The sequence below is a fragment of the Pseudopodoces humilis genome, chromosome 3 (assembly GCF_049639895.1).
Source record: "Pseudopodoces humilis isolate 2021_Gansu_Grassland_sample_001 chromosome 3, ASM4963989v1, whole genome shotgun sequence".
Taxonomy (NCBI): Eukaryota; Metazoa; Chordata; class Aves; order Passeriformes; family Paridae; genus Pseudopodoces; species Pseudopodoces humilis.
The window spans coordinates 65,335,089-65,354,383 of record NC_142202.1 but is presented as its reverse complement, the minus strand read 5'-3'; the positions used below and the strand labels follow the sequence as shown (position 1 = coordinate 65,354,383).

At 40.0% G+C, this 19,295-nt stretch overlaps 1 protein-coding gene across 2 annotated transcripts in view; it reads left to right on the top strand.

The window, feature by feature from the left end:
• The window catches only part of SLC35F1 (solute carrier family 35 member F1), a 226,146-nt gene that overhangs the window by 172,547 nt on the left and 34,304 nt on the right, over positions 1-19,295 (top strand). For both annotated transcript variants that reach the window (XM_088053739.1, XM_005518308.3), the window contains 2 exons: positions 5,964-6,091; positions 18,731-18,890. In XM_088053739.1, the coding sequence (XP_087909865.1) occupies positions 5,964-6,091; positions 18,731-18,890 (288 nt within the window). The remainder of the gene's footprint in view (positions 1-5,963; positions 6,092-18,730; positions 18,891-19,295) is intronic.

Here is a 19,295-nt window from a genome sequence, read left to right as displayed (position 1 = left end):
GAGACACATGCTGCCATTTCAGGGAAAGTGCTTACCTAAGTTTAGGCTAGGAGATAAACCAACCTGAATAAAAAAATTGTGTATAAGAAATAGCAAAGTGGTTTTTATCTTGACACATTTAAAGGCTGTGTGAGTTTAGCAGTTTGTTTGTTGAAACAGTGCACTCTTCCAGTGTTCCACTGTTCTTCAGATTTTACGTGGTTCTGGACATGGACTGTTTGCAGTAACCTGTGGTACTGAGACCAAGCATTGTGCCTGCCACCAAAGGGAAAACCATAGGTAGTCTAGTGGATGGGCAGGAGGAGAGAAACTGAGGCATGAATAAAACGATCAACTGCTTTATTTGTGTAGTTTAAATTGCAATTTACCCCTTAAAGTAATGGCCATTAATCTCATGAAATAAAACATCTGCTGATTATAAGATCTAACAACAGAGCTTAGGCTGGATCAAAATAAAGGCACCAAAATTAATAATTTCATGTTTAATGAAAATACATGTTCAAATTCCTAGATCTGACTTCAACTATTGTGATTTACATCCACAGTCAAAACAGACTGTTCTGCAAAATCTCTAAAAGGAAGTAACAAGTCCAAACATTTCAGATGAGCTTGTATGTTAGTAAAGGGAATGCTGTGTTGTGTCATGTTAATAGGCTAAGCCTGCCCTGTATCAGAGAACTTGTCCCTTGCCTGGATCTGCTTACTTGGTGCTCGTGTCCCAAAGAATAATATGGATTTGGTCACAGACTGCTCAGGACATAGTCTAAAAATTAATCTGAAAATCCCAAATCTTTGGGTTTAGGCTGGTCTTTGCCCTGGCTCACTGTGCAGCCCCATGAGCACCAGCTGGCACAGGGCAAGGAGCAGGAACATGTGAGAGCCGGCTGTGAGAGCAGCAACTCAGGGCTGTTACACCAACGCAATTTTCCCACTGCGAGAGAGGAAGCAGGAGGGAGCTGTGAATGAGAACAGGTTGGATAAGATCAGATGTTCTGAGGAGGCAAAAGGAAATGATGCAATCTAGTCTCCCAAAGGCTTGCTGAAAACGTGGTATAGGACAAAAGCAGTGCAGCCTGTAAGCAGTCATCTGTGAGGGGAACAGAGTATTTTCAAGTGTTTTGGGAAGCCAGACTGGTGGAGTATTTCTGAAAGAGTGCATTTTCTCTATTGTATAAATAATTTAGCAGTGCTGGTGTTTTGCCTTTAGGCAACAGTATTCCCATAAAGTAGTCATCAGTAATACAAGTGGATATGAGGAAATAAGAAACCTGTTGGGTCAGAGGATGTAAAGTCACACAGAAGAGGAACAGTTCTTTAGAGCTTTTGTGCAGAGATAAAAGTCTCCTACAGGAGGCCTTCAGTCTCCTGAACCAGCTTCTTGACATAGCAGAAGACAGGCAAAGTTTTACTGTTCAGGAATGGGAGCCTTTTGGCTTTGTTAAAAATCTGTGTTACCCCTATGCAGTGTAACCCCATTTGACTGCTTCCTACCCCAGGTCTTCCAGCAGGGGTGGATGTCTACAAAGTCTGTAGAGAGACAGTATTTGTAGTGGTGAAGCTCTGTATCTGCAAGACTGGCTAAAATGGGCCAAAATTAAAATGAAACAATTATCCTGTAATTTTGATTTGTAATTTCTTTTTCAAACAGAGAGGTAAATCCTGGTATAATCTTCATCCTTTGTGAGACTTTTGCTTCTTTACCATGCAGCACTTGACTCTGGCACTCTTGTGAGAGGCAGGGGAGGACCAGCCTGCCTGGCAGCCCTCCCCAGTCTGCCTTCCCCCTTGCAAGTCTCCTGCACTCAATCATTAGATCTGTAAGGAGGAAGGGGAGCACAACTCCTTTGATGATCTTGATCTAAATAGCAAGTTGTCATCTGAAGTAAAAGAGAGAGACTGTAGTGGATGAAAGGGAAGCAATATGCTGATTTTCTGGTCTAGCAGTGCTGTTATTCTGCCTGTGTCCCAAGCCCATACACAAATAATTGGGAATTTGCTGTCTTAATGGTTGTTAGGTTTTTTTATTGTACCTCCGTGGCTGTGTGGGTGAATGTAAAAAGGGTTTTGTACATGTATATTTGTATATTTGGTAGACTCTGCACAGCTAAAGCCTCTTTCAATTTTCTCTCTAATTTATTTTTAATTTTGTAACCCCCCAGGGGTAAATCCTTATTACAAGATGTAAAACCACCTCTTCTACAAAGCAGCTTATTTGTTGATTTTTAATTCAAGTCAGCAGATGCAAAGCTGTAGCTTTTTTGTGAACACTCAGAGCTCCTCTGTATATATAACTGTCAAGTGCATCTCACTGCAAAATTAGTAAAAAAATTAAAATATCATTCTAGAAAGAGCAAGAAGAATTTTTTATTTCTCTGTATTAAGACTATGCTAGACTTCTGAATCTTGAAACATTCTTGATAGGCAACTCACTTTTAAATATACATTACATTTGGATTAGACTGAGTATGAAGACTTCCATTTTCGGAAGCTCAAGTACTGAAAGAAGTTGGGGGTTTGTTTTTTGAAGAAGGACCTCCATCAAAAGAAGGCTGTCTAAAGACAGCTTTACTGTGTGCACTTACATAAATGAATGTTCACTGGCATCAATATGTGCTTTGTCTTATGGGAAATGTTGCCCTTAAGCTAACCTGCATACTTTATGGTTTAATATTTGTTTATATAAGTGGCTGAAAGTCTTAGTCACAGATCTATGGCAATAATAACAAAAAGACATGATCTGAAAAAATTTCTCTTCTTACTGTATCTCATTCTAATCAAATGACATTAAAAAAGCTGAAAAAAACTCTTTTAAGTGCTTTACCAGTTGGTTCAGGTGTAGGCATCTACATTTGGTCCTTCTGTTCTACTAGGCTTACAACTCAAAATACATGAATAATTAGTTTGCTTTGAGTTGTCATCGAGGGAAATAAATTAAAAAAAAAAAACCCTCAGACTGTCTCTTTTTCCTTTGTTTTTAATAAAGTGTGATGATTTTGTTCCCATCATTGTTTTTACACAAAGGCAATGTTAATTTCTATTCATGATGTGAACCTTAGAATAAAGTTCTTGATTCTTTCTGCTTCTCCTTTTAGTCTTCACAAATCAACCACAATTCACAATTCACACCACTTATCTTCTAAACTACCATTTCCATTCTCTTTGTTGTCTGAATTCACTGAGGATGCCATCTGTGACTGCTGTTCAGAGGTCCTGTCCTGCTGGCAGTGCCACACCTTCTCCAGGTTATCTTCCAGTGTTGCCTTTTATCAGGTGTTTTTTGCTAAACTGGGACATTTGAGTGTGGTGACTTCATTCCAGCCACCCATCAAAAACAGGACTCCACTGCCTCTGCCTTGATTTGTCCATAGCATTGGACAGTCACTGCAGATGATCGTCTTCCTTCTGCCTATCTCCCCAAAGGGTCTCTCACTTTGGAGGTGATTCCTGAGCTTTTTGCTCTGCCCAGCATTCTCAGCAGAAACTTTTGCAATTTTGAATATCACAGAGGTGTATATCAAAGATAACCTACCATATATCAAGTACTTTTCTTACTTTCATCAAGAGCAAGGAAAAAAATCAAGAAAGCAAAAAGAGAGAACTGTGTGCACCAATTTGAATTGTAGGTTTAATTCCCATCGCTGGAAACTCTAACTTTACCCATCAGCCAGAAGTCATGGCCATACATTTATTTTTAAAGCTAACTTAGTTGGCCACGTGTGAGCAATACAGTGATCTGTGGCTGGAAGTTGAAAAAAGCACTGCCCACAGTCCTGGCTCAGGCAACCTATTGCCAGCGCAGTTCTTCAGCCTACTGCTTCTTTCTGCTTTTGTAGGTGCCATCAAGGTCCTATTGTAACAAAAACAGATTTTGCTTTTGGATTTCCACTGATGGAAAAGACTATGGTTTTGTGTCTTCAGGTTTTTTAGCTTTATCTTTACAATTAAAATGAAAAATCACTCTGCAATGTTAACGGCATCTTTCCAGCGCATTGTTGATTTCCAGCTGATGTTTTAAAGGCATTGTCTGGGCAGCAAAAAAACTTGAGGTACAGTTTCAATATCTGTAAAGGATTTACCTGTGTGGTTTACACTGATTTCAGTAGAAATTAGGACATCTAATCTTAAATTCCCTTTTAAAAACATCTCCCTAAATATATTTAGAAAATAATGGAAATAAATCTGTGTGCTCAAATCATCATAAAAGTACATAGATGTAGTCATAATTATGTCTGAAGGATGGGATTGAGTAGGCGTAAAAATTATGTATGGTATGATTGAATGTACTTATTCTTTATTCATTGTCTTAAGTATTACTCTACTCACCACATTGTTTCTGGTTTTTTTCTGCTGCTTACTGAGAGAGAAAGAAGAGAAGGATGGGAGGCAAGGAAGGAGAGGAGAGAGGAAGGAAAGGGAAAGAAGACTTTTAGCATATATGTCGAGGCTTCGAGGGTTTTGCAGTCAGTGTCATTATCACTGTAACAAATAATTAGGCTATTGCCTAATAATATCCCACTGGAAGAGTGCATGTGCAAGCACCTGTTAATGAGCAAACATTAAATGATTCAGGTGCTTTGTTCAGGTAAATACCCATTCAAGTCACTCATCAGAGCCAAGCTTTAAAAGCTATGCTTTTTGAATTAACTTTTGAAATAATTGTCTGCTTTTCTGTGGTTGAGTCTCATAAGATCTGAGATACCTGTGCTATAGAGAACCTGCTGTTTCTGCCATGGTATAGCAGCCTATATACCACTGGGTCCATTTGAACCAGAGAGTGAACACACTTGTCATGAAGGAAAATTATGAAGGAGAATTGGGAGCAAGTTTTGGTGGCAGTGGACAACAATGATCCTTTTCTTCTGTGTTTTCCATCACCCATTTTTATGATCACAGGCACTTAGAAAAGCTACAGTAATGTGAAAAAAATCTCAGAATAGTGGGGTTTGCTTTGAAAGTTTCAAGACAATTCAAATACCATTTATAGTACCTTGGCAGTACAAGTAAACCCTACTTAGATTCCTTTTTAGGCTACACACTCTGAAAGACCTCCAGTCGTACAGAGTTCAGTCACAGTTTGCCTCTTTCACAGCAGAGTCTCATCATGTGTGGAACTTACTGTAATGCAAATAAGTTATAGGTTTGCCCACCCTCATTAATGAGCTGTTTGCTTTTGAATGGAGAACAATAATGATCCCTAGCCTACCACGAGGAATGCTTTGACCTTTTGAAAGTTGTGGGTTTGATCTGCAGGCTGTATTGTAGCGTCAGTTTTCAAGTGGTGAAGATTACACACTGGGTGATTGACAGGGTTCCCATAAAAGGCAGCAAACCTGCCTACTTCAGAAAAAAGATTCTGGGAGCAGAGCAACTGTCACCCAAAACAGGTCTCAGTGCAACCTTTCTCTAAACAAGTCTGATATTTTGAACCTCTAGGATCAGAGTAACCATCCTTGGAACTGATCTGTCATATACCCAAATGTGATGCTGTTACTTTCCTGCTCTAGTATTCCGTCATATTTAAAGATACTGATAATCTTGCACCCTGGCAAAAACCTGTTCCATCATATGTGCAACATTTCATCAGTGTGTATGGAAAGCATAAATATATAAACTGCTCTATTCTTCAGCTCTTTATATGTGCACGTATATGCGTATATATAAAATTAAAGGTAAGAACACATGCCTGGTCTGCTCAAGCTGCACTTGTTTTTCTTGCTGGTGTTTACATCTTAAGTGAAGTGTCAGTCTGACCCTTACATATTACTTTGCCAGGTTGGCTCTTTCAATATCTGCTAGACAAATAGGGTGTGTTTGTTTTCACTTCCTTGCAGTACCTTGTAGTAAATGGTGGCTTTCAACTGCTTAGTGCAAATGTGAGAGATCTAGATAATTTTTCTGAACGGGTAAGTATTTGGGGTATGTGCACCCAACTCTTACATAATTGTTCTTGTTTACTACCACAGGAGAAGAAAACTTGCTGGCAATTTTGAAGAGGAGATGGTGGAAGTACATGATCCTGGGGATAATAGATATAGAAGCCAACTACCTGGTAGTCAAAGCTTATCAATACACGACTCTTACCAGTGTACAGGTAAGGATATCCTCTTTTGAGGTAAGATAATAGGTAAGATAATAGGTCCAATGGTGTCAGTGTTGTAGTATCCATTGTCTTCAGTGAACCAATAGCTAATTGCTGCCTCTGACTTCTGGGTACCTTTAATGCTCACTCGTAAGACACATTTTTTCATATTGGATTATTTTTGTTACTCAATGGTTTCCAAAGTGTACAAAAACATTCTTTCATTTTATTCCTCTGTGCTAAACCATTCAGAATCACATTTTTGTCATTATCTAAATAATTAAGTCCTTTGAGAAATATTTTCAGATTGGCTGAAATGTTTTTCTCACTTTGTATTGTACTTGGAGAGAACACAAGTACTTCTTTTAGGATTCCTCAATTAGATCTGATTTTCTGAAGGTCTCTGTGGTGGGTTGACCCTGTCTGGACACGAGGTGTCCACCAAAGCCACTCTTACTCTCTTCCACAGCTAGACTAGGGGAGAGGGAATATAAGGGAAGGCTTGTGGGTCAAGATAAGGACAGATCACTCGCCAGTTACCATCACAAGCAAAACAGACTCAATTTGGGCAAATTAGTTTAGTTTATTACTAGTCAAGTCACTAGCATTCTTCCCCTTCTTCAGTGTGGGATCCCTCCCACAGGAGACACTTCTCCACCATCTTCTCCAATGTAAGTCCTTTCTACAGGCTGCAGTTCTTCACAAGCTGTCCCAGCACGGGTGTCTTTCACAGGGTGCGGCCCTTCAGGAACAGGCAGCTTCAGAGTGGGTCCCCTCCAGGCTTACAAGTCCTGCCAGCAAACCTGCTGCAGCATGCGATTCTTTTCCCATGGATCCACAGGTCCTGCCAGGACCCTGCTCCAACACCAGCTGTCCATGGGATCACAACCTCCTTTGGGCAGTGACCTGCTCCAGCATGGGGTTCTGCACAGCCTGTAGGTGAATCTCTGCTCCGCTGTGAACCTCCATGGGCTGCAGAGGGGCATTCCATCTCATCATGGTCTGCACCAAGGCCTGCAGGGGAATATCTGCTCTGGCATCTGGAGCACCTCCTCCCTTTCCTTCTGCATGGCTCTTGCTGTCTGCAGAGTTGCTACTCTCACATGTTCTCACTCCTCTCTCCAGCTGCAGTTTCTGTTGCACAGGGTTGGTTTTTTTTCTCCCTGCTTAACTGTGTTCTCCCAGAGGTGCTACCACTGTCATTGATGGGCTCAGCCTTGGCCAGCAGCAGGTCCATCTTGGAGACAGCTGGCATTGGCTCTGCCAACTTCCAGCTGCTGCTCACCCCTGTAGCCCTCCACTGCTGTCACAGCAAGCAAACCAAAGAGAGGATGTTTAGGATCCCATAATTAGATCAGAGTGCAAAAGTTGTCATTAAGCAAAATGAATGCAGTTTGTATGAAGAAGTCCTACTTCAGTGCAAGCTGTTAGATGTGTTATATAACACCTTAACTGCAGCTATCCCTGCTAAAAAATTATATGTGCAGTGGACAAATTTAGGGTACCAATTTCAAAGAAATTGATATTTTATATTTAAAAATCTGGATATTTTATATTTAAAAATGCAAAAGAATTAGGCTTCTTCCAATTTAAGTGCAAAAGTGAATAATAGAAACATTTTTAAGATACTGGAAATTGTCTGTCTTGGGAAATCAAGACTGCTACTTGTTCGAAAACAAGCTTAGTGCCTCTTTACATTATTTCTAAATAACTGAGCAACACTAGGTAGTGCTCAATGTATTTTACATGTTACTTGCCTGAAGTTTGCTTTAGAGCTAATAAAATGAGTACCAGTTAATGTTTTGCAGGATCAAAGCTAATTAAGAGTATATTTCTTCCATAGATGAAAAGCAGTGTTGGAAAATCCTGAGCTTCTTTAGCTAAATAAGAAGCAAAAATAGAAGAAAACTGTGAATTCAAGGAATTTGAATGTGAGGTTTATGCTAAATGTTCACAAGTGCCTCTGGCATCAGAATCCGGGTTTGAGGATACTTTGAATCATGCCCAGACAGTGTAATATTGTTTTTAACGCTTTTCCAAATCTGATTACTTAGTATAGAATAAAGCTTAAATCCACATAAACCACATAAATATTCTCCGATTTTACAGCCACTAAAAGCCTCGAAGAGAAAAGCAAACTGAATTGCTTCCTTTGTGTGATTCACTCACAGCAAGTATAAATAGTGGACTGAGCAGGATGATTTGGGTCATTAAATCCCATCTCCCAAAGCCACCAATAAGCACGTACTGAAGGCTCATTTGGCCAGACCTGTGAACCCCCACTTCCAGAAGATGCAGATCCTTGAGCCAGCAGTGCAATGAGCATGGCCTTTAATGTATTCTGTCAAGAGATCAAAAGTTACAGTGTGATAGGGAAGCAGGCAGGAGAGTTCAAGGGCATTGCCTGTGCCTTGATAGGGAATTTGTTAGCTGAAATCATCCATGGTCTCCTTTTAAACTGAGAGAGAGAGAGAGAGGAGTGGTAGATCAGGAGAACTGTCAGAGGGCACAGACAATGTCATGTCCATTTTTAGACCTCTTCCACATCAAAATTACAACAGAGCTCAGGTTTCTTTCCCATGTAGCTTGAAAGAAGGAACAGGTAAGAACTCAAATGCTGTCGAGCTTTTTTCCAGGCATGGAGTGAATACAGGGTCACCTTTTCCCATAGTTGTCCTTGTTTGCTGGGATACATGTGGAGTGACTGGGAATACCTGCTGCATTTTAAATTCATTTCATGCCCTAATATGAATGAGCTTCTAAGTAAAAAGCCCAAAGAGACAATGAGAATGGGACAAGTATGAGGTAATACATTAAGATGTTGAATCAAATTACACATTTTCTGAAATGTAGCCAAACACCCTATTTCATTTAAAGATGGAACAGAAGCAGCTCAGGGAATTATTTAGCATTGGTCTAAGTGTGTCATGGTATGAAATGAAGACTGAAAAAGTGGAAAATAGAAGATGAAGAAAAGAAACCTCTTCCTATAATCTGATTTTTGAAGAAGCAAACAAACTCAAGAGAAAGGAAGTCTCTGTCCTGAAAGGCCTGATCCTGCCGGAACTCTACCTGTGAGACCATAAATGCTTACTGGCATATAGCAAAAAAATGTTCATATCCTTTCAGAACTGAGACCCAAGAAGCTATTGCTACCTGCCACAAATCAGCATGGCTTTGACTGAAGGCTGTGGGATCTATACCTATGTATATGTTGGGCTGAGAATTGAGCCCTTCAAGTCAATTCTGGGGGATTTTATACTCAACAGGCTCATCAAGGCTTTTTTTGATGAAGAAAATGTAAGAATTTTTGAAATTGTAACTTGAGTAAATGAGAGGTTTTGCAGTATTTTTATCGTGGTGGTACATGGACCATTTCAGCAGGAAAACAGTTTTACAGCATATCCTTTTTTCCACATGACATCTCTGCTCCATCATGCAAAACTAACATGCAAGTGTACAGTGCTTGTGGTGCTTTTAGGCAAAAAAACATTACACTTGTCCCAGCAGAAAGCCAAAGCTTAACAGTAAAAATACATCTTTATTGCAAATGGCTTGATTTCAGCTTCAACAAAAAACTCTTAGCATTCAAAAGCTTTGTTTTCAAATTAGCTTTAAACTCTTGGGACTGTCAAAGTTTCTAGTTTTTACTCCGTCCTTTTGTTTTTTAATATTTGGTATTATTTCATCATGGTTCCATGAAAAGACTGAAAATGGTGCCCTACTTTTGCTCAGTGTTTCACACGCAAATTTTCTTATATTTTAAAATTCTCTTTTGGCTTTGATCTGGGAAAACAGGATTTTCTAATAAACCTTCCTACATATCTTTCTCCAAACGCCTTCAGAATCATAGTGATTGAGAACACGTAGGCACAAATCAGAAATGAATGTGGTACCTAACCTTTACTTTTGGACATGCTTCTGATTATTTCAAATCCTCATGTACTCTATAATTACTATCTGAGAATGTGGCAGTCAGTTTTATCACAAGATGAAAGCAAAGTACTGTGAAGCCTAGAAACACATAATTTTCCTCTTTAAAGAAGACCCTACAAACAAGTAAAATACCTCCCTTACAAATCAGGTGACATTGAATTTAGATTGAAAATCAATGCAATATTTATATTTCAGTCATCAAGGTGTAAGTCATTTGCTAAGGATAAAATACAAGTTCCCCCTTTTAGGCACCAGCAGTGCAATCCAAAGACAACTCAGTTCAATGGAACAATGCAAGAAACTCACATCTAATTGTCTACAAATATGACATCTACTGTTCCTTCTCTTGCTGCTCAGAGCACGATCTGGGGCATGAAAACATGTTTGAACCTATTATGTTGCATCTTCTTTGGTAACTTTAAGCTCTGGTTCTTTGCATGCCCAGAGTGATTCTGTATTGATGCAGATAGATGCCTAAATGCCTGCCTCCAAAAAACTCAAAAGCTAAGTATTCCTACATCACAGTACTCCAAGGAACTCAATTTGTTAGATATGATCTTAGCACTCCTCAAGTGCTTGCAGAAAGTCTGGAGTGCTTTCCAAATTGTAAGTATGGAGACACCTTTTTCATAAAGTCATAGCTTTTGAAGCAGTGGCCCACAGAAAGGGCTTGACTTAACTCCATCTTGGCTGAGGGGATGGCAACTCAAGCTCCCTGTGGCCGTGAAAGTGCTCAGGCTAGTACATGAAAACTGTTCCCTAGAGGGTACTCTTAAAAAACTGAGTATAAACAAGTTAAAAAGCACAGGAGTTTGTAAGTGGATCAGTTTGATATCCAAACCCACCTATCTCAAGAAGTAACGGAGATCAGTCATGCTTAATGTTATCAGACATATGTATATTGATTCCCAGATGGCCCAAACTTGTGAAATGTTCTTTAGTTTCTGTTGCATTACTCAGACTTGCAGTGCATTTTGCAGCCTTCTTGCATGTCAGCTGTACCAGATACAGAACATACACTACGCACTCCCTTGTACACTAGCACCTGGTCCCATGGACTTGTTTTAAAAGGTATGTACTTAACTTTCAGGCCTGTCTGTGGTAATGCGTGTCACATTTATCCTAATGGGTTTTAAAACAACCCTGGTGTAGGCCTGTGAAAGGTTTCATAACTGTTCAAGAAGGATGTTTTAAATAGTGTTAGGGACAGTTTTACACAGCAGATAAAATTGCTTCCCCCAGAGGGAATTATAAGATTCTGAAGTTATTGCAGTTATTTAGATCTAGATATCAAATTTCCTTGAAACTGTGTTTTAACTTCAGCTTGCCTGTACTGAATGTACAGTGTACCACACACAAACTTCCTCCCAAATCCATGTCTTCTCCTAAGCCTGTTATATACTAACAATTGTAACCTTTTCTGCCAGTACATGCTTTCTCATCATATCAAGCTGTGTTATGAGGCAGTCTGCCCCCACCCTTCTCCAGAAATTCATTAGCTCTCCTTGCTCCACATTGTTCTATCCATCTCCATATTACACCCTCTATATACACACATATTACAATTCTCTAGTGGTTATCCTTTTTCTGTATTATGACATCACACAGAAATCTGGATTATTTCTGCAACACCTTGCATAATAGTGCTGCAAAGTATACATACAATGTCACAAGAAGAGAGGCACTGTCAAGGAGAGAGAGATGTTTCCAAATAGCGATTTATCTGGTAATTTATTCCTTGGGCAATCAAGCCTTTGATTGGCACGATGAAAACAAAGGTAGTAAAAGCTGGGATTTATAGACACCAGGAGACAGGCTATAAAGCTATGATGCTGATGTTCTCAACTAGACTTAGATCACTGTGAGGCTCAGCAGTACATCACACTTTCAATTACCTCTGGCAGTTTTCATATCTCAACAACTGCCACCAGAAAAGCAAAGGAGTCAGCAGTAAGTGCTTATTACAGGAGAGCGGGATGGCAGTGCACTTTACTTTGTTCTTGGTCCCTGTGGACTCAAAGTACATTGACTCAGAAGGTCTGAGATGGTTTTGAAGCAAATCTGGGAGGTGGGAAGCAGGGGATATGCAATGTTGAAGTTGTTGATCCACTTTGCCTGGTGGTTGCTAATGTGAATTATCCCAAAAGCAGTGATAAATTCCTTTCCCTCCCTTCTTCCTCCCATCCTATCAATGTAAGATTGACCATACTTTCCTGTTCTGCTTCAGGGCAGTGAGGAAATAATGCAATGTTAATAAAGTTTGCAGATCAGCATTTTGCAGAAGAGTTGCATACTGTTCATTAATACTGTTAGAGGCTATCTTGTATCTAATTTATTGTCAGACTTTGAGTTACTGTTCTGTCTTTTAACTTGTTACATATCTGTGGTGCAAACCAGGCCCTGCAGTATCCACTCTCTCTGTACGTGGGTTTGAAGTCAACAGAGCTCTCAGTATCCAGAGCCCCTGCCTCTACTGGCAAAAATCACGCAGAGACAAACTTTTTACTAACATAAATATGCAAAATCTCATTAAATTCAGTGGAGCTGTGCCTGTTACAAGAGCAGAGGTTTTGGCCTGTGCCCACTTTGCATATTCTGGCAGGTGACATGCAAAAGCAGAGGTTTTCCTGCAGGAGAACCCATGGATGTTCTTAAGCTGGGATCTCATCCCCCACATATGTAAAGCAGGTGGTGACATGGAGAAGCTTCTAATGAGTAACCTTAAGAAAATGATCTGCCGAGCTCTTATCCAGTCAACTTACTTTGAGAGAAACTAAACAGAAAATGGGGGTGGGGGTGATTCTGCAGAAACACGACTGCTGGCAGAACTGCCTTACAGGGATCTTTTTCTGACTGTGGTATGTAGAGTCAGAGGAAGAAGTCAATGAAAGGAAAGACCATTTCCATGGTCAGTTTGTTGGTAAGTTTTCCTGGTATCTCAGCAGATCTTTATAAGCACTGTGGGAGTTCATGTAGGGAGAAGAGATGAAGAGGTATTTTTTAAAGGATTCAAGATGTGGTTAGTAGTAAAGCGTGTCCTTGTGTAGAGAGTTTAGAGCAGAGGAACTGTGGGTCAGACATGACCACCACCTTTCATTCAAGAAAACTTGAAGAAGCCACTAATCTCCTTCTATGTACACAGAAAGCTGAAGCTGTGAGATTCCTCATCTCAGGTTTTGATACATACAAGTCAAATAGAGGTGAAGGGCTTTCATCAGTCAAAGTTTGAAGTGAGCTTCTGTGTCCACAGGGGAAGAGAAAACACTGAGAATAGATTGAAGAATTAAAGATTAAAGAAACTGATAGGAACAGTTCTAGAAACATCTAGAAAATATTTGAGATCTTGTGGGAAAAGTGGAGAAAACTGGGAGCAGTCTTTTGGCTTTTGTTTTTTCCACATCATGGAAATACACATTTTTTCTTTTTTTTTAAAACAAATTACATCACTGGTTCTTTCACCAGTCTCCATACCTGAAGTACTGTACATTTTGATGGAATGGAAAGTGAATGGGTTTTGCATTAATTTAGTGATTAAATAAAAGCCATGCAAGAAAGTTGTGATGAGGTAGCAAGTAGAAACATGAAAGATAAAAACAGTGTTCCTTTTTTTAATTTGAATGGCTTGAAATAACCCTGTCAGAGATGCTGCCAGCATCCACACCTTGCCTGCAGAAGGTTTTGGTTGCAGGGCAGCATAATTGCAACGCAGCTCCCCTGACAGCTGGCATCTAGCTCTGTGAGGGCTGACATCTCATCTGCTTTTGTTGAATCAAGTGTGTGTGATATTGTGAAGGTGATGTGAAAACTGGAGGAGAAAAAGCCCTTGAGCGGGCAGCAAACCCTTTCTTCCTTTGAAAAAGAAGTAAATAGCAGGAGCTGTGTCTCTTATTGGATATAGCACTTGCTGTTGTATTAAAATTTCCAGGTCACATGCTGAACAAGCCATCGTGTGTACTTGACCATACAATGTTTGATGGGCACGACACTGATTTTACTGATCCCTCTGCTCTGGAGAGCAGGATAAGTAGAGGGTGCAGCTGATTCTCCGCATGATTTGCTGGAGGGTAGCGCTAATGAGAAACCCCTAATGTGAAAAAAAAAGGGCTTATAACTGGGGGAAAAAAAATCCAATGAATGTTTAAAAAGGAAGATTCAGCTCAGCTGTTCCCATAGGGGGTTTGCTGACCAGCTTTTTTCTTTTTGATATCACTGCAGATCAGCAGTTCACACTCTGTATTACAGACCTTTCTTCTAAAGCTTGCCAGCTCTCCCTTCCAATGATTTAACAGAACATTCTTGCTGTAGATATGCAGAAACATGCTGAATTTTTGAGACCAGAGACTGGATTTTTAATGTTAGCAAGAGTGTATTTGTCTTTGATTCACAAGTATAATAATTTAAGAAACAAATAATCAGAGGAAATAGATTTCAACATTGTGTTTCATCAGCAGACTTAGATGCAGTGGGGTATCTTTTAGAGTCAAATAATAATCTTCAATTTCTACAACAACTTAACATTCTTATAATAAAAAGAAGATTCTATAGGGCAGTATTATCAATAAATTACATATTTTTGTATCCTGCCTTCTAAAGCAGCCCCATTCAGAGCTGTGACTGAAGAAAGCCACAGACAAACACAGCAGTGTCAAAGAACATGGTCTGCACCACCCCATGGCAACACAGAAAATGTGTTTTCTTTTAGGTTAGTGAGATATAATAACTTCTGTGATTAACAGGAATGTTGACTAAAATCAGACCTCTCATTAATTTACCTTAATTACAAGATATAGGTAGTACTTTTTAAATAAACAATTGAAAGGAAGGAAAATAACAGAGATAATTATTTGAGAAATATTGATAAATGATTGACATTTATATACTATAAATGAAATTCAGCTAGGTATAATGTCTTTGTTGCTGTAAAAGCTTTATAGACAGAAAAATTACAATGAGGTATAATATTTTTTCTTAGTACCTGAAATAATTAATAAACAAAGAAAGAAAAAAGGCAAAAACCCCCATCAATTAAAAAGCCCTCTTGCAGATGAGGTAATCCTCAATTTCACATCTTTTGTCTCTGGAATACATGTGCATTTTTTCTTGTACTAGACAGGTTTATCTGAGGAAAAAAAGAAAGGTGGGGTGAATTTAGTACTGGAGAAGTGAAATTTAAAGCAATACCTGAAAAAGAGTTAGGTAATATTTTCTAGGTTATCTTACTACTTACATTGTAGTAACCTAATGTATTTCTGTCTACTTCATTGTTTAATTAAAGGTAAAAAAGAAGCACAAATTAAGAACTATATAATGTCAGTGAACATTACCTACATTTCATGTTTGTATCTACTGATACTGCAGAATTCCAAATAACAATTTGTGAATTACACTATGGACTGCCAGCCAAGGAGGTGTTTTCTAGCTGTTATCAACATTGTTTACTTGTGAAAGGTTCTGTTCACGCGTCCTTTCGTATTACTGCTTAAAAGACACCCATTCACATACTTGAAAACATAGGTATGTTTAAATATCCTTACCTAGGATATTTAGGTAAGGATATTTACCTAAATTCTCCTCAGAGAATTTCTAAAATTTTCCTCTAGAAGACTGTTAGTGGGAATTTGTATGTTGAAGTAGACATGTGGCAGGCACAACCAATTTTTAAACTCATAGAACAGTTTAGACTCATAAACAGCCCAGCTTGGGAGAGCCCTCCAAACTGGTTCAGCCTTTTGTGGGAAAGGGAGCATAGATGAGATTGTTTAGCACCATGCCCAGTCATATCTTGAAAATCTCTGGTGACCTTCTCATGTCTTTGTGGAGTTTGTTCCCACTGTAAAAATTTTTTTTCTCTATTGAGATGAAACCTTTCCCAGTGTAACTTGTGTTCCTTGCCCCTTGTCTTCTCTCTACTGTACTCTGAAGAGACACCACCTGGAATACATCCAGCTCTGGGGCCCCCATTGCACGAAGTCCATAGAATTGCTGAAGCAAGTCCAGAGGAGGCCACAAAGATGATTACAGGGATGAAACACCTCTCCTCTGAAGAAAGGCTGAAAAAATTGGGGTTGCTCAGAAAGGAGAAGAGAAAACTCTGGGGTGACCTTGTAGCAGCATTTCAGTTTCTAAAGACTGCAGGAGAGCTAGGGAGGGACTTTTCATAAGGGCATGTAGTGACAGGACAAGGGGTAAGGGCTTTAAACTGAAGGAGTGCAGGATTAGATTAAACAGTGGGAAGAAATTCTTCACTGTGAGGGTGGTAAGGCACTGGAACAGGTTGCCCAGAGAAGCTGTGGATGCTTCATCCCTGGAAGTGTTCCAGGCCAGATTGGATGGAGCTTTGAACAACCCAGTCTAGTGGAAGATGTTTCTGCCCATGGCAGGAGGCTTTGAACTGGGTCATCATCAAGGCCCCTTCCAATCCAAATCCTTCTAAAATTTTATGATTCTATGATTCTCCATGTGATTTCTGTTAAAGAAAGAGCCTCCATCTTTGTAGCCACACATTACGTGATGGAAAACTTCGGTAAGGTCAGAAAACGTTAAGTTAAATTAACCTGCTCAATGCTGCCCTGGGAGGGAATGTGACAGAGACATTCAAACTCTCAGGGATAGCTGTGGGCAGGGTGAGAAGTGCCTGCCTTCTTGCTGTTTGGTTCCCCCTTCAGCAGAGGAGATGAGTGCTGTGTGTGCCAGTGCAGCTGCTGAAGGACAGACATCCAGCAAGTGCAGGAATGACGAATGAGTGTGGAGTGAGACAGGAGCTGCTGAGCCATGCCCACATCCCATAGCTTACACCAAAGGGTGCCCTTCCCTCAGATGGCCAGGATTTAATGCTTCCAGCCATCCCTGCCCGAGGAGATGGCAGCTCCCAGAGCTGCTGGCTGGCTCCTGGGGTTGTTCCCATGGACGTGGTGTGTTACATGTGCGTGTCTTTGCCCAGCCCAGCTGCCACGTGTGAGCTGGGTGTGCTACAGGCTCCGCAGGGGCAGAGCAGAGGCCCTGTGCAGGCCAAGAAGCTTGTTCCTGTTCTTTCCTTTCCTGTGTTCTGTCTGTGAAGGATGGTGTTTCGAGGGCTGCTGCAGAAAGTTTTCACTCTAAAGAGGCCTGACCATGACTTCTAGATGATTAGCTGTCACTTTGAATGCAGAACCTGCTTCTAGCATTGACCGTTTCCATTTGTGATTTCCTTCATCTGTTCTACAGCTCTTTGGGACTGTTTAAGCCTGCCAAGAAAAGCATGGTCCCACTGATAAACTGGTTTTCCTCTGAAGCCTTTTACCTCTCAGTGTCTGAAAAATATTTTAAATGGATGGGTTTTCACTGCACACTCCTGTTTTACAAAGGAAGTTTCAGGGAAATTATTCTCAGACCAAAAATTGTTTTTTGTATTTTTGCTGATGCCACAAATATAATGTTTACTATGTATGTATCTCACATGCAAAAAACAGTTTTCTAAGCAGTAAAATTCTTGGAGTAATCAAAAAATCTTTCTTCAAATAACACATGGATGTACAAAGCTGAAAGGGGTTTGATCGTTATTTGATAACAGTGTCCTTAGTGCTAAATCACACTGAGAAAGTAAGTAACATGTGATGGATTCAAAGGGTGAAAAAATCAAATAACATCATCTAAAATAAAGGTAACGATATTTAGAATGTTTTCCAGAACTATGAATAGATGCAGTTCATGGTTCTCCTTCTTTGGTTGTTCCAGACATTTTCATTAGGAAGAAGATGCATGTCATATAGCTTCGGTGCATGCTGTATCAATTGGCATTAAACAGTAGTGTATCCTGCACAATTTGTTAAATCCCATCATTAGTCCACAGAATTGCAACTCTTCATTACCTGTATCCTTTTAGGAAGTGGGATTAAAGTCAAGTTTCTTTGGGTGTTTCTTACACAGGATTTTTGTTTCCTGGTGCTATGTGGTTATTTTAGTTTCTAAAATAAATTTTAATTTGAAAATCTGAAGGTCCTCTCACAAACATTTGGTGCATTTCTTTTTTTATCACATCTTCTCTGGGCCTATTGCTTGATGTCTCTACAAAAAAACAAACAATAAAAAATTGTGTTTTCTAACATTTCTCTGAGAAAGCTCTTTCCAAGGGTATAGTGACAAGACTGAGTTTCTTGCGCTGCACACAAGATGGGGTTTTCAGGATTTTTTTCCTTCAAGGGCATATGGGACTGTATTTTCATAGATAGTCACCACAGGGGCCAGATTTTTCATAAGCATTCTGCATGCAGAAAACCCCTGATTTATATAGACAGATTTCATAAATCTGGCCAACTTTTGTGTTATGAACATTCCTAATATCTCAACCTGAAATGACTGAATTAAAGCATATGTCTAGACTGTAGGAAAACTATCTTCAGTCCTTGTCTATTAATTGCCGAAATGACAACCAGATGGAGTGGTGTGACTCTCTTTTGGCCCAGGTTTTCTTCCCATGGCTTTGAAATACGCACCTGAGTCCAAGAGCAGTGCCTGTGAGTGTTATCGTAGCACAACAGCTCTCCTGAATTTGTGGAATTGTCATGGACAGTCTTGTGTCTGACTTATGAAGAGCCACTTGAGTACACTTTCTCTTGGTAGAAAGTGCTATAACAAGCTAAATAACCCTGTTTCCTTCTGCTGGAATCTGTCCTAGTACTTTAAGGCAAAGTGTTTGCAGGTTGATGTGTTCTTGATTTTTCTTCTCTTTTTTGACAGCTCCTAGACTGTTTTGTCATCCCAGTGGTGATACTCCTCTCCTGGTTCTTCTTACTGGTACGATACAAGGCAGTACATTTCATTGGGATTGTGGTCTGCATTCTGGGCATGGGCTGCATGGCAGGAGCAGATGTCCTCGTTGGGAGGCAGCAAGGAGCAGGTAAGTAAGAATGAATGGGTTGTATGGCCAAGTTCTGTTCAGAGAAGCCGTTGACCAGTGTGTGTCTCACTGGGGCCAAGAAAGGGGGGAAATTTGGCAAGAAACTCTGTACCTTCATGGATCCAGAGCACTGCACCATTCAGAGTTGTCTCTCTTTCACAAGGGCTACACTTACAAGTCAGCAGTGCTGCAAACAGGCTTCTTGGGCCCTGTGTCTTGCAACACAGGTCACCCTCTGCAAGCCGGTGGGGACAAGCTAAGTATTTGTAGTTTCGTTGACTTTTGGCTTAGCTGTTGGACTGCAAGCCGCAAAAGCTTCCTTACCAACTTGGCTACATTTCTGAGTCGTAAGCACCTCTCCCATCCTGACCACTGTGAGCTCTTGCTTCTCAACTTTGTTTTTCT